Genomic DNA, 11,923 nt, shown 5'->3' on the forward strand with positions numbered 1-11,923 from the left:
GGGGGTGGGTGTGTGTGTGTGTGTGTGTGTGGAGATTAGGTTATGATGGCAGATACATAATTAAGTTAAAAGCTGATACCTAACATGGAAGGATATTTGGGCTGGACTTGGCTGTACTGGACTTATGTGGGTAAAAATGTTTAGGTGGACTTATATAGAAGGAAATGTCTTAAAATAGACTTCTATGTAATTTGCCCTATATCTAAATACAATATGGGACTTAACCTAATTGCACGAGATGGAACACAAACAAACTCATACAAAAGATTACATAAATGAGTAATTGTTGGATCATAATTCATAGATAATTTTGTGCCCTAATTCTTGAAAATTACTTGTTCTAAAGTCCATTTTGTTGTCAACTAATCCAATTCCATGTTTTGTAGAAAATATTGACAAGAGAAGAGAAACGGTGAAATTCCGGCGATTTTTCAAGCATCATCACTTTTAACAGCACAAGTAGCGGGGCATCACCACTTTTGGTGGTGCCGGAAAATTGGTGGTGCCATACATTTTCTGGCGACTTTCATGGAAGAGAAAAGGTGGAGAAGCCTTGTTCAATCACAACTAGTTCTTAACCTTTTGGTTAGGATTCAACTCCAACACATTTCCCTCTTTCCCACACAATCCTCACTTCCCCCCATTTAACCCAAAAGTCCATCAAAGTCCCTACAATTATCTTCCATGTTTTGTAGGTTGAATCACCACATTATCCTACCATTTTTCTTCATGATTGCCTATTAACCTACTCTATCTCTCCCCTCACCTTTTGCCTTGGTTTTAGAAAAGTTATGGCAATTTGAACACTCTTTCCTTGGTGTTTCAAACGGATGGGAGGAGAGGAAGAAAGCTGTTTTTGGTTTTCTCTCCCACTTTTCATCCATCTTTCATATATTTAAGTCATATCTTCTCCACTTTTGAACACAACTATCTCCCACTACACTCTACCCCATTTTCCTCTCTCTAATCTCCATTAGAGAACCACCACCACTCCTCCACAAAACCTCCATCTCCACCACATTCAAACGATAACTTCCATCAGCACCATCACCAAATTCATCACTTTCCCTTTCTACTTATCTCATTCCATATACACAAAGCTTCATCATTTGCCATCTCCATCCATTACATCCTCCATCATCAAGCAAGAAGAAGGAAGGGGAGTCTAGCATCAAGTGAGGACATCACCATCATCTCCATCATCCCTTGACAAGGATTCCATGAGTTCATCCACTCCATCCTCAACTTGAGCATCTCTAGTCACCTCTCTTCCCTTACTTTTACTTTAATGTTCATTAACATGTTGAAGCTTGTGTATTTGATTATAAGTGAATAGTTAGTTTGTTGGGGTTAGGGCAATCTTGTATGACATTGATGTATATATTGTGTTTGATGCACTTTTCATTAGCACCTTAATATGCTAGATCAAGAGTTGAACTTTCATGCTTGAACTTAATCAATTTGGGTATGTTTGTTTGCCATGACATGAGAAATAATTAGGGCTTGATTAACCTTAGTTGTTTGAAGCATGATAGCATATCATATGTGCATGTTAGGGTTGTGAGCTACAATCACTTAGAGATAAGCTTGGTTGGTTTGCATAATTTCTTCATCTCCAAGCTTTATGCACTTAGGGTAATGCATTAGATTCCTAATCGGATTGAAATGCATGACTTAGGTAGTTAAATACTACACCCGAGAGGGGTTGCTTGATATCAACAAAGGAGAATGTCCCTTGTCATACCCGAGAGGGATGCAAGGAGAGAAATTGGCTAATTAAAATGACATCATTCACTTTAGAAGCATCATTGTTTGCAACTCCCATCCATTTCATCACATCTAATTTAGCTTAGCCTAGTAGTTTATATTTCAAGTTTACATTTAGCAAGTTTCGAATCGAATCATATATCTCAAAACCAAAACCAAATCTATCTCATCTTGCATATATTCACCATGAACTTTGGTTCACTTGTGAGCCATTGTTTGTGATTGTATATTTGCATAATCTTTTTAGCATCCTTTAGGTTTTCCTAGCTAGAGTGGGTTTACCAATCCCTTGGGTACGATATCCCTTACTCATAATCCCTACACTATAACTTGGCCCTTATACTTGAGGGTGCCTTTTTGGCTAACAGTAATCAGGCTGGCCATAATCATATTTTATCAACTTTAGCATATATTGTACGTTTGTAACTATCGGGGATCAAATACAGTTCTTGGACTACAGTTGTTAGGTCTGGCATGCGAATCAATATGTGATTCGTACAAGGTGTTGTGCTTGCTTTTTGGTTGTGTTCTTAGCAGAGGGTGGCAATGTGTTTTGTCAACCATGGGGTTGCTAGGTTGAGGCGTCGATTGCAAGTCTGCAACTGTAGGTTTCAGGCGGCATCATAGTTTTTAGGGTCGTTGTTAGCCGGTTTCGAGAGTCGTCGAATCGAACTTCAGGAAAATCCCACCATGGTGGAGGAGCGCTAGAGGCCGCATGAACGGTGAGGGGCCAATGGGCTTGAATTGTATATTGCAGCCCATTGAATTGGGCCTTTTGCTTCTTATCTTTTAACCTTATTTGGACCGATTTGAGCTTGCTGGTATCCTGCTTTCATTCCGCGATTTAATTCGATCTCTCGAGTGGTACCATGATATTCATATACTCTTTATACAATGTGTTCACATGAATGTAAATTTAAAGGTGAAAAATAAAATAATTTAACTTTAAAATAATATCTAAAGGTGATTGAACATGATTTTCTTAATCACTAGATGATCATAAATGATCATGTGACCATAGATGATCATGTGAACACTACTGACTTTTTATAATTTTTAAAAGAGTGACAAAGAACTACCTCAAAACATTTCAAAACAAAATGACCAATTTTCACACATAGAATTTTACAACGAACAATAAAAATAAAATTTTCACAAATGCCTCGTTTCCCGCGCCGTAATAAAAATTAAAAGAGAAATCAAGAATTAATTAACAAAATCATAACTTCACCATGATTACAGCAGGAGTTCCTCTTCGTTTTCCCGCGGGTACCTAATGTTGCAGTAGTGGGCCAGTCCAGAGCTTCACTTCCATGGCTTCTCCTCCTTCCTATATCCAAACCCTCGACGACAGATCACATTTTAAGCCAACCGTAAGCACCTTCTCTGCTTCCCCTCAATCAATTTCACGTCTTTTTCATCTTTACATCATCAATTTTGATCTTGCTTTCAATTTCGGAAGGTATCTCTCTACGATTGGTGGCTGGTCAAATCCGAAGACAACGACGGAAAAAGCAAACTCGCCGTCGCCGGCGTTTCTTCCGCCCCGTGAGTTAAATTCCCCTAATTTCTGTTTTAGGGTTTCATTTGTCCCCACTGTTTGTTTGGGATTGTCAATTTTAGGGATTTTGATTGCGAATTTCGCCGTTCAATGATAGGCAAGAGATTCCCCGGAGAGTGTTTAACTCTGCGCCCATAAGTAAAAAACACGATGTTTTCACTTTAGAGACAACCGATGGAGTAACCGTTATTCTTGATGGGATTATCAACAAGCAGCAGACTATTGCAAATGGGTTTTCTGATGAGGTACTAAAGAACGCCCTTCTTTTTTAATTTTACTCTACTGTTTCTGGTTGGCATTCCTAGTCCAAGTTTCGAACTTGGGTTTGTTTAGGTGTTGAGTGTTGTAATCGAATTGTTAGCGAAAATTGTGGCTTTTGAGGTTTGGTAGTGAAGAAGTTTCAGTTGAGTTAACTGACTATGAGCAATGGTAAATTGCATAGTGAGTGTGACTAGCTAATTAGGTGTCAATCATTCTGGGGGTATCCAAAATCAAAGCAAAGGCATCTAACGAGTATAAGTGAGCACAGTGTCTAGTCATTCTTGCTGCATGTTTTCCTGATTTACAAAATTTGAACTTGCTTCCTGTTTTATGTAATATGTTGACCTTTGCAAATTGATTGCCTTTGATCTTAAACAGATTGCCAAGCGTTTTCAATTGGGATTTTATCCAGGCTGGGAAAAAGGTGTTGCAGAGTTTTTGGCAGGAGATTGCAACACTACTGTTGTTTCTGGAAGAATATCTGATTCGGGTTCAGAAGGTTTACATATTTATGTTACTTTTAATGTGTAATATTGTAGTTCATGCCTAGAATTTTGTACACTTGCTAATTATCATCATTTTGAATTCTTTCTCTTTCTGTGGAGTAGGTGAAGGTAAAAAGGACTCCAGTCCTACATCTGTGCATTTTTCTCAAGAAGAAACTCGAACTCCTTATGAGCATGTTGGATCAACTTATTTTCAGTGGAATGGTACATCAAAGAATCTGGAAGGCAATCAGAGGAACCCAATGTCCGGATGCTCTATGAAGCATAGAAGTTCTAAGTTGCTTCCTTTATCAGATGCCTTTGAGAATGTAGGAGAAGCGTCAGGTGTAGCTGTTCAGTCAGGAGGGAAAATGAGCGAGGCAGAGAGATGTCCGAGCAATTCTGCACGCTGGGTGACCAGATTTTTGTCAGAGTTTTGGAGCAAATGGACGAACCAGCAAATGGTTGGCAATAGTTTGAACTCCGAAAAGAAGACAACGGACTCTGTTCTAACAGTATCAAAAACTGTAATCAATTCTTCACAAACTGATGAATCTGAAGTAGGAGAGAAAGGTATGTACCATCCCTCAAATCCTGCCTAAGATTTTGTAGAACTAGCTATCTGAAATGTCATTTTGATAATTATTTTAGAAGAAGGTTCACATGAGCAAGTGTCTTGTGAGGAGATACATGATTCTGAATTTTCGAAACAGTTGTCTTCAAGGCTGTCCTTGAATAACTCAATTAATGACATGGTTAACCATGCTGTTGAGGAGGAAACAGGCACAGATGACATGGTTAACCAAGCTGTTGAGGAGGAAACAGGCACAGATGACATGGTTAACCAAGCTGTTGAGGAGGAAACAGGCACATATGATTTTATATCAACTGCTTTGCAGTCTATTGGTATACCAAAGACTCTAGAAGAAAATGAGAAGAACCCAGAATCTGGATGCTCAATCAAGCATAATAGTACAAATTTTAGTCCCTCAGTAGATGTAGGTGTCGTAGTGTCAGGTGTAACTGTTCCGTTGGAGGGTGAAACTAATCTATCAAAAATAAGTCCGAGAAATCCTGGAGGCAGAGTATTTGGAGATTTGTCAATAATTACAAGAAGCAAAGGTAAGACAAAGCAAATTGTTGGCAGTGGATTGGACTCAGAACAAAACACAGTGGACTCTGTACCAGCAGTTGAATCAGTGAGCAATACTTCAGAAAATGTGGATTATGAAGTTGGAGGGAGACAGATGTTTGAATTGTTTCTCTCTTGTTGTGAAAGGGCTGAAGGTCTAATAAACTCCAGTCAAACTTCTGTGCATTTTGCTCATGAAACTCCTAACAAGAAGGTCCATTGTGAAGATAGGCTTGATGTTGAAGATCCAACACAGATTACCCTGTCCTCAGATAGCACCATTGATGACTCAAAAGTTGATAATTTAATGAACCATGCGGCTGAAGTGGAATTGGACGCGGAGAATATTGGATTAACTGAGTTTCAGTCTTTTGGGAGACCACAGACAAGAGATGAAAGTGAGAAGAATCCAGCATCTGAGCCTGCGGCTGAAACTCTTGAGATCCTAGATGAAGCACTCGATGTCAATGCTCAGTCAGGTGAAAAAAGAGATATATCGGTTGGATCCTCAAGCCAGTTTGCAGGTAGAGTGTCCCTACTGTTCTCAGGAATTATTCAGAGAAAAGAGAAGAAGAAGCAAACAGTTGGCAATGGACTGAACTCTGAAACAAAAACAATCGATTCTGTTCCAGTAGTTTCTGGTAGTGTGAGCAACCCATTAGAAAATGATAGTTTTGAAACAGCAGGAAATTGGGTGTCCCATCCTTCAGATTCTGAACTTCAAGAACCAGTGGATGTGAATGTGGTAAGGAAACTGGATTTTGATTTTGTAGAGGATGATATGCAGCAGACTTCCAATGCAGAAGAGGGACAGGATTTTGGAAATGTTAAAGCTCAAGGTACTGTGCATTCTGGGTCACATTTATACTTGTTCATCTAAACGTTGCCTGAGAAATCGAATTGATGAGTTGTATGTTGCAGTTAGAGAAGGAAAAAGCGGTGCTAAAGGAGAAATTAAATCCAGGAAGAGAAACATGAGACAAGTAACTGTTGATACACAAGTAAGCTAGTTATAGTAAATTCGAGCTGATTGTTTTTCAACTCCTTTGGCTGTCCATTCAAAGTAACTGTTCATCTGAATTGTGACCATCTCATTTGGTGTTTTTTTTAGGAAATTCATTCCATTCCGGAGGTGAACAAGAAAAATAACAGAACTCCTTCCACTCTGGAGGTGAAGAAGAAAAAAGATGGAACTCCAAAGGCAAACACAAAGAAGAGACAAGTATCTGCTTCTTTGGAAGGGAGCAAGATGAGAACATCAACTCCTTCAACTCTGGAGGTGAACAATAAAGAAAAGGTATCTCTTTCCACTACAAAGGTATACACAAGGAAAAGAAAGGTATCTCCTTCCACATCGGATGTGAGCAAGAAAAATAAGTCGAGTCCTTTAACTCTGGAGATGAATAATAAAAAAGAGGCTACTCTTCCCTCTCCGAAGGTGACCGCGTACACGTCTCTTATTTCTCCAGAATCTTTGAGTGCCGGACGGTCAAGATCAGGTGAGTGGGCTTCACACACCCAATATGATCTCTTACATACAGACACACATGTGGTCTACTTTGTTTTCCTTTCTGTTTTGTGTTGGTTTGGCTAATAGTTTAGAATAATGAAAATGGGGTGTAAGTGAGCCCAACATGGCAGACATATTTTCAATCAGTCAATAACTCGATATATGAGGGGACATCCGGATGTTAATAGGATGGTTTATAGCATTTCAAACATGTATTTCTGTTTGTTGTACACTATTTAAATGGGATTAAACAAATTGACATTGTATGGTTTGACAGAAATTGAAAGATCAACCTGCAATATGTGCTGTTCTGTTTGATTGAGTTTTAGGTGCTCAATCATTTGCTTATGTTGCAGGGAGACTACGGCTACGGCCCTTAGAGTTCTGGCGCAATCAGTCAGCAGTTTATGACAAGGTGCCTTTCCGATCTATTTTTTACCTTCGTGTGTGTGTGGTTTGATGACTATTAACTCTTGAGCTTCAGCCTTTGTGACACATTGACTCGGTATCTCTATTGGTATATTCAGGATCATGGAGTCATTGGGATTCAAGAAGAGATACCTAGAGTAACACCTTCAAGAGGTTTGTTTCTTATAAATTGTATTGAACTGGTTGCTTCTCTTTACACCTTTATATGAATGTGAATGTGCTTAGTAGATATATACTACATGATCTGCTTCACCGCAAAATAGGGATAGTAAACCCATTGTATCTTAATGCTTATGATCTTAACTTCTGTTGAATACTTGTGTTCTCTATGTATTTTTTTGTTTTGTTTCTGGCAATATCAGCTGATGATGATATGTTTACCTGTTCATAGGCAGTTTTACTGAGCCGCGGAAAAGAAAAGGCAATAGAGGTTGATTTCTTGGCAAAGCTATAGCTTGTTTGTTACCTCGAGTAAGTGTGGTAATCAACGTGAGCTGAATGCAGTATCAGTCAGAGTTCAAATTACCCTGACCAGCATCACCAATAGACTTCCACACAATTTGCGGGCGGCAAAAGAATTTCTAGGATTTGTATATAATGAAAGCTCAGAGCACATAGCGCCACTCTTTAGGGGATGTTCACAAGTTACAACAGATGGAGATATAGGATGTATATTTGTGTTAGTTCAATAGGAAAGCTCATTTCCAAAGTAGGAAAAGCTGAAGTTTGTTTAATGAGATAACTAAGCAGCCTTGAATCTTCTTTTGTATATTCTTTAGTTCTTGAATAGGTTTTTGCTATTCGGTTTGGCGAATTGCACCAAAGTGTGAGCACACTGGAGGAGAAATAAAACACTGTTATTTCAAAAGCTCATAGTTTTCTCCAGTGAAATAAAACGCAAGTTTATAAACCGTACACGTACACATATCCAATGGTTCACATCTCCCTCTACAGAAACACAAAATTCACCACGTCAGCAATCCTCATGACCACAGAACCAACCAATCAGCGGCATATTAAACCCACGCCGCGGATCACCAATCTCACCCGTCTATTCAAACACTAATCCAACGGCCTACACTCTCCCTCCCAAATCCTCAGAGCGAGAAAACACAAACCCTCCGACTATATAAACCCACCCACTCCTCACCTCCATCTCACACAAAGCATTCCAAAAGATCCGAATTCGAAAACCGAATCAAAAATGTCGGGTCGGGGCAAGGGAGGCAAGGGTTTGGGCAAAGGCGGAGCCAAGCGGCACAGGAAGGTCCTCCGCGACAACATCCAGGGCATCACGAAGCCGGCCATACGCCGTCTCGCTCGCCGTGGCGGAGTGAAGAGGATCAGCGGCCTCATCTACGAGGAGACACGTGGCGTCCTCAAGATCTTCCTGGAGAATGTGATCCGCGACGCCGTGACGTACACCGAGCACGCCAGGAGAAAGACGGTGACGGCCATGGACGTCGTCTACGCGCTCAAGAGGCAAGGCAGGACTCTCTATGGGTTCGGCGGCTAGGGTTGTGGTTTGGGATATGGGGAATTGTAAAGGGGATTTTGGGTTGTGGTTTCGGCTGTGGTTGGATTTAGGGTTTTTCTTATAAAGTAGTAGTGGGCTTTGAAGTTGTTGTTAGGTTTATTTTGAATGAAGAATCGACTTGCTTCTTTTACCTGATGTTGTTAATTGAATGGTTTGCATTTGATCTGAAATTTCAATTTGTTGAACGATACTGGTAATTCTGTGACTCCATTTGAGTTTATAGGTTCCAATTTGTGAAAATAGGTGTTCGTTTTTGTTATTCCACATTGGTTTGGAGATAACTGCTCCTGTACTTGGCATGAAAATCACAATTCCGGGCATCCTTTTCTGGGTTGCTAGTACTGTTGAGTCTGAACTCTGAAGGAGCTTGTGGTTTGGGCCGATAACTACAGTGAAAGTAATGGGCCTTTTTTAGGATTTTTGATTTCTGTGTGGTTTTGGACTTTTGGGCCCCTTAAAAATCCAAATCAGGCCTTGACAAAGTGACATGCATTTTGAAAAAAAATCAATTTAGGGGTGATTCACGAGTTAAAAACTCGCTTGAAGCTATTAGGGTGGTGAAAAGCTTGGAGCGTCTAGTGTGAGGCTATATGTGAAAAAATATTTATATGTGAAAAATATTGGAAATTTTTGTATGCACAACACAATCTTAACCGTTTATAACAATTTGTATGTTTGACCACCATGTTTCTATATTATTTCCTCTAATCTTAATCATCCATGTATGTATGTAAAGATACACGCTGTGTACTGAAGATACTCTCGAAAAATATAGGTCATTTGTGAACAATATTAGGTGAGAGTCGTCGCTTTAGAGAAGGGTTCTTTTAACGATACATAATTTATTCAATGAATACGAGGCAAGGCACTGCCCCTCTTTTAGATCCAAAGTTTACTTTGGTGGGGTGACCCAGGCATAAAACAATGTACCTTTTGGACCTTTGGGACCTTTTGAATTTTAAAAGCTTTATTTTTCATTTTCATTATTTAACTTCCTTGAGTTAGAATTTAGCTTTTTTTTTTTTTAAACACATTAAAATTTCACCACCCGTCCACAATTGACAAAAAATGATTGTCAGTTTCTTTTTGTTGAATGAGTTATCTATCTCTATTACAGTAAAGCAAGACGTTTAGCAAATTCACCAAAATGTGAACTGCCGATTTTGCCTAGTTATCACATTACCCTTACAACCAAACACGAAAGTTATTACGGTAAAGAGATAAAAAAAAATTAAAAAACAAGATAATCTCATGAGGAGAGAAAAGTGGGAAAGAGGTAACTGTTACAAGTGAGAGTTATAACTGCTAAGAAACTCCCCAGTCCCCATTACCCACTAACTTTATAAGATGGAAAAAAAAAACAGTTACAAATGAGAAAAAATAATAATTACCTATTGAAAATGTTTTCGACATGCGAGTATGGCGGGTATAGAGACTAGTTTTATTTAACCAATCAAGATGCTGATCATGATATCCAACGTTTGCACAATGGTGTTCATTTAAGCCATTGAATTCTAAGTTTCTAACACCAATCTAAGTTAATATAATGAGAGAGACAAACGATCCATATGACTCGCTACGACAATGATCAAATCTCTCCGATCGGAACAAGAAAGGAAGACAAGACTTCCATTGTTCGCAATCCACTGAATCTTATAGTATGAACTTCAATTATATTACTTTGTCCCCAAAACAAAATTGAGTTCAATCTATCAATTAAGCTTGTTTCATCTTTCCTCTTATGAATATTTCCATTTCGAGTCGATTTCTATTATAACTCTTCCTAATTGACATGAAGTGCCGCAAACTTACAAACCTAGCTAGCTAGGGCACTTTGAAAATATCATCTATGATTCTAATGGTTTTTTTTCGGTTGGCCGATCGAACAAAAGCCTACACATACAAGAGGATGAAGAACCCTAGCACGTAATTTACGATTACTTTCATATTCCTATATACAATTGAAACCTGAATTTATATGTGTTGTTGTGGGTATATCCTGACTAAATCTAAGATTGACGTTTCTAATAAATTTTCTAGTAGCTTTCATTCCACCTGTTCATTATGAATATATGATTCATTAGGACAATGATTAAAGCTTTGCAATGGTATTTCTGATGGAATTCCATTTGTGATTCACGTACTCATCGTAATTTGAAAACCTTTCCATCAATAATCCTGTGGCATTGATATTTACTTATGATTCTTTCCATTTCTAGGTAGGCCAATCATGTTTTCCACAAAACAAAACAAATTAATTCAAGAGAACCATTTCGACTTCTCTACCGCTAGCTCGGTCATCAGCATTACTCTTTGCTCCCCAAGTAATCAACCGACATTCTAGTAATGTTAGTTACATTTAGACTTAATTGATCCATGAGTGACATGTTTAAAATTTTTAGATTAAATAAAGAGTGTAGATTTTATGAACTTTACTAAGTTTACCATTTGTTAACTTTAAAGTAACTTTAGAGGAGCTAGATCCTTAGCTGGAAATGTGAATCATGATTGAAGGTATTCATAAACGTACAAAGCTAATCGGGGAAGATTCACCTATCAAACAGAACTACATACTGACGCATATGATGATTCCGTTTACGAGTCCATTTCAATTAGTGTGAACTTGAAGAAATGAGGTTTGTCACTTTCGCTTAAAACACAAACTTGAAAGGGCGAGGAGACTCGATATACATCTGAAATGAAATCTAGTAACCAAGAAGACGATACAATCAACGTGAAACTGAAATGGTTTTATAACCGCCGGCAAAGATTCTCAGTTTGTTTTTTGTGGTTATGAGAGTGGCTTCGTGGCTAGCTGCACAGTCAGCTGCTTGTTCTTTAGCTTTTGGAAAGGATCTGGGAATTTGATTGGCGTCTGCATGCCAAAGATTAAGCTTTGTGTCTTAATCCACATTAGTATATAAAGCCATGTTCAAGGTCAAACTAGCAAATATTAATCACCATTTGTTTCCCCTTTTTTCTTTTAGAATGCCAAGTCACCACTTTGTTAAAGAAGAATATTGTCTTTATATATGCACAAGTTAGCTAGTTGCGTCCTATAATTCTCTTGAAACAATATCATCGACCCTGCTACGTATCGCTACTCAATTTCATTTTAGAGCTATATGTATGCTTCGGATAAGCCGTGCGTTAACCTATTAGCATTTGTATGAATCATTTACTTGATTTTGTGTTGCCCCCCTACGTATAAGATTTTAGGGTAAATCCCGTTTTGACCGAT

General features: G+C 38.6%; 2 protein-coding genes across 2 annotated transcripts; both read left to right on the plus strand.

The window, feature by feature from the left end:
• Positions 1-3,005: 3,005 nt before the first annotated feature.
• LOC101312069 lies at positions 3,006-7,804 on the plus strand. The gene is made up of 11 exons (XM_004302669.1): positions 3,006-3,140; positions 3,230-3,315; positions 3,426-3,573; positions 3,968-4,088; positions 4,198-4,647; positions 4,726-6,045; positions 6,128-6,207; positions 6,318-6,705; positions 7,073-7,131; positions 7,244-7,298; positions 7,537-7,804. Exons 1-11 carry the CDS (start codon positions 3,081-3,083, stop codon positions 7,578-7,580), a joined length of 2,811 nt encoding a protein of 936 aa, XP_004302717.1. The 5' UTR covers positions 3,006-3,080; the 3' UTR covers positions 7,581-7,804.
• A 503-nt stretch (positions 7,805-8,307) lies between these two features.
• LOC101307808 (histone H4-like) lies at positions 8,308-9,000 on the plus strand. The gene has a single exon (XM_004302739.1). It carries the CDS (start codon positions 8,350-8,352, stop codon positions 8,659-8,661), a length of 312 nt encoding a protein of 103 aa, XP_004302787.1. The 5' UTR covers positions 8,308-8,349; the 3' UTR covers positions 8,662-9,000.
• Positions 9,001-11,923: the final 2,923 nt, after the last annotated feature.

This window comes from Fragaria vesca, linkage group LG6 (genome assembly GCF_000184155.1).
Source record: "Fragaria vesca subsp. vesca linkage group LG6, FraVesHawaii_1.0, whole genome shotgun sequence".
Taxonomy (NCBI): domain Eukaryota; kingdom Viridiplantae; phylum Streptophyta; class Magnoliopsida; order Rosales; family Rosaceae; genus Fragaria; species Fragaria vesca.